At 36.7% G+C, this 1,672-nt stretch overlaps 1 protein-coding gene across 1 annotated transcript in view; it reads right to left on the minus strand.

Annotated features, from left to right (window-relative positions):
- Positions 1-255: 255 nt before the first annotated feature.
- The window catches only part of ppox (protoporphyrinogen oxidase), a gene marked incomplete in the record, with an annotated part of 54,413 nt that continues 52,996 nt past the window's right edge, over positions 256-1,672 (minus strand). The window contains 2 exon segments of the mRNA XM_035672509.1: positions 256-1,103; positions 1,422-1,464. Of these exon segments, the coding sequence (XP_035528402.1) occupies positions 967-1,103; positions 1,422-1,464 (180 nt within the window).

Consider the following 1,672-nt stretch of genomic DNA (forward strand, 5'->3'; position numbering starts at 1 on the left):
CTAAAACAAATATTTTGACAAATGCCTCTGACTAGACCCGGCTAGAAATGCATTATTTTTCTCATACTGGCCATTTCTGCAGCACCTCCATTCACACCATCTGACACACTCCACTTTCATCACTAAAGGACAGGGAAACCCCAAAAAGCATAATACTGCCTCTGTAATACATTTGTTATATATATTTTCATTAGAACTAGGCCACTGTTGCTCCTTCTGTAGTGCCTCCCACCGGACAGAATTGAAGTCAGTTAAGTCATTCCAAGTGAATTTTATTTATATCAGTTTGCAACCTTTTTGACTTTTGACCATTTACATTTATTAGTCTTGTCTTAGTTGATGTCAATAAATGCAGGTCATATATGCTCATCAGTCAGAATAAAACCTTCATGAAATCTTTACTACAGAACAGACAGGTGAGGAAAAACCCTTAAAAGCACTTTTTAGGTAGAATAAGGCTTAAAAAGGCCCAGTGTGCAGAAATAGACTATAATATTGATGGCTATATTTTCATTACCTAAGAAGGAGCTCTTTTATCTACAGAGGTAGCAGGTCCTCTTCTACAGAGTTCGCCATGTTCCATGTACAGTAGTCCAGAAGGGACCAACCAAATACTAGATACAGACTGGCAAGTTTCACAGCCCCTGTAGTTTCTCCTATGTGCTTGGAAGGGGAGGGTGAGGGGAAGGCGATGGGCTTGTAATCTGCAACTAATAATAATTTAGGTGCTACTAAATCCTACACACTGGACCTTTAAAAAGTGCAAGTAGGCATGTACTGGCAAGCAATAATAATATATAGCTATATAATATTTGAACATAAGCTAACTTTAAGCTAAATCAAATTAAAATGATGGTAAAGACCTATTCAGCATCTATATTGACTAGTGTTGACATTTCCTGGCAAGTCTTAAAGCTGTTCAAACCACTACACCTTGCAGAATGACATTAGTGTTGACCAGCTCCATCAAACTCCAGTTCCCAACAACTCCGATACAGCTGTCCGTCCATTAAAGATGACATCATTCACTGATACACCATCGTAGGAGGAACCAACCAGAGACAGTGAGAGATTATTCTTCCTTATGAAGCTACGCATAGACTCTGGAAAGAAAGACACAGTGAGTAAGGAAATGTATCATTCATTTACAGCTGAACTCAAATATACTGTTAGCCAGCAACAGTTATACACAACTCAGACAAATGTATTTATTATACAATTTAAATTATATTCTATGTAAAAGTGCAACTCCTTGTGCGTGGGATGTCTGTGTGACACAAAGGGTGTTGATGAGTTAACTGGCTGTCGGGTGTTAACTTGTAAGGCATCACAAGCACATTTCAACACTCTGAACACTTACTGACTCCAAATTATGTTTCTCTAAACCTTGTAATTTTTTAGATGTAGAAGTCAATACTTACTTAATTTCTGAAAGTGTCCTTTATAATACTGAGGTATACAGTCCTGACGAGAGAGAAAAACATCCAACATTTCAGCACTATTATAACATTATAATAATTGCCAATAATACAGTCCAGATGCATTATTAGTTTGTGGTTAGGGGACATAAATACATATATTCAATTCAATTCAATTTTATTTGTATAGCGCCAATAATCAATAATAATCATAACAGAAGTTATCTCAGTACACTTTTCAAATAGAGCAGGTC

Source organism: Morone saxatilis, unplaced genomic scaffold (assembly GCF_004916995.1).
Source record: "Morone saxatilis isolate NCDOM2014 unplaced genomic scaffold, NCSU_SB_2.0 Contig24, whole genome shotgun sequence".
Lineage (NCBI taxonomy): Eukaryota > Metazoa > Chordata > Actinopteri > Moronidae > Morone > Morone saxatilis.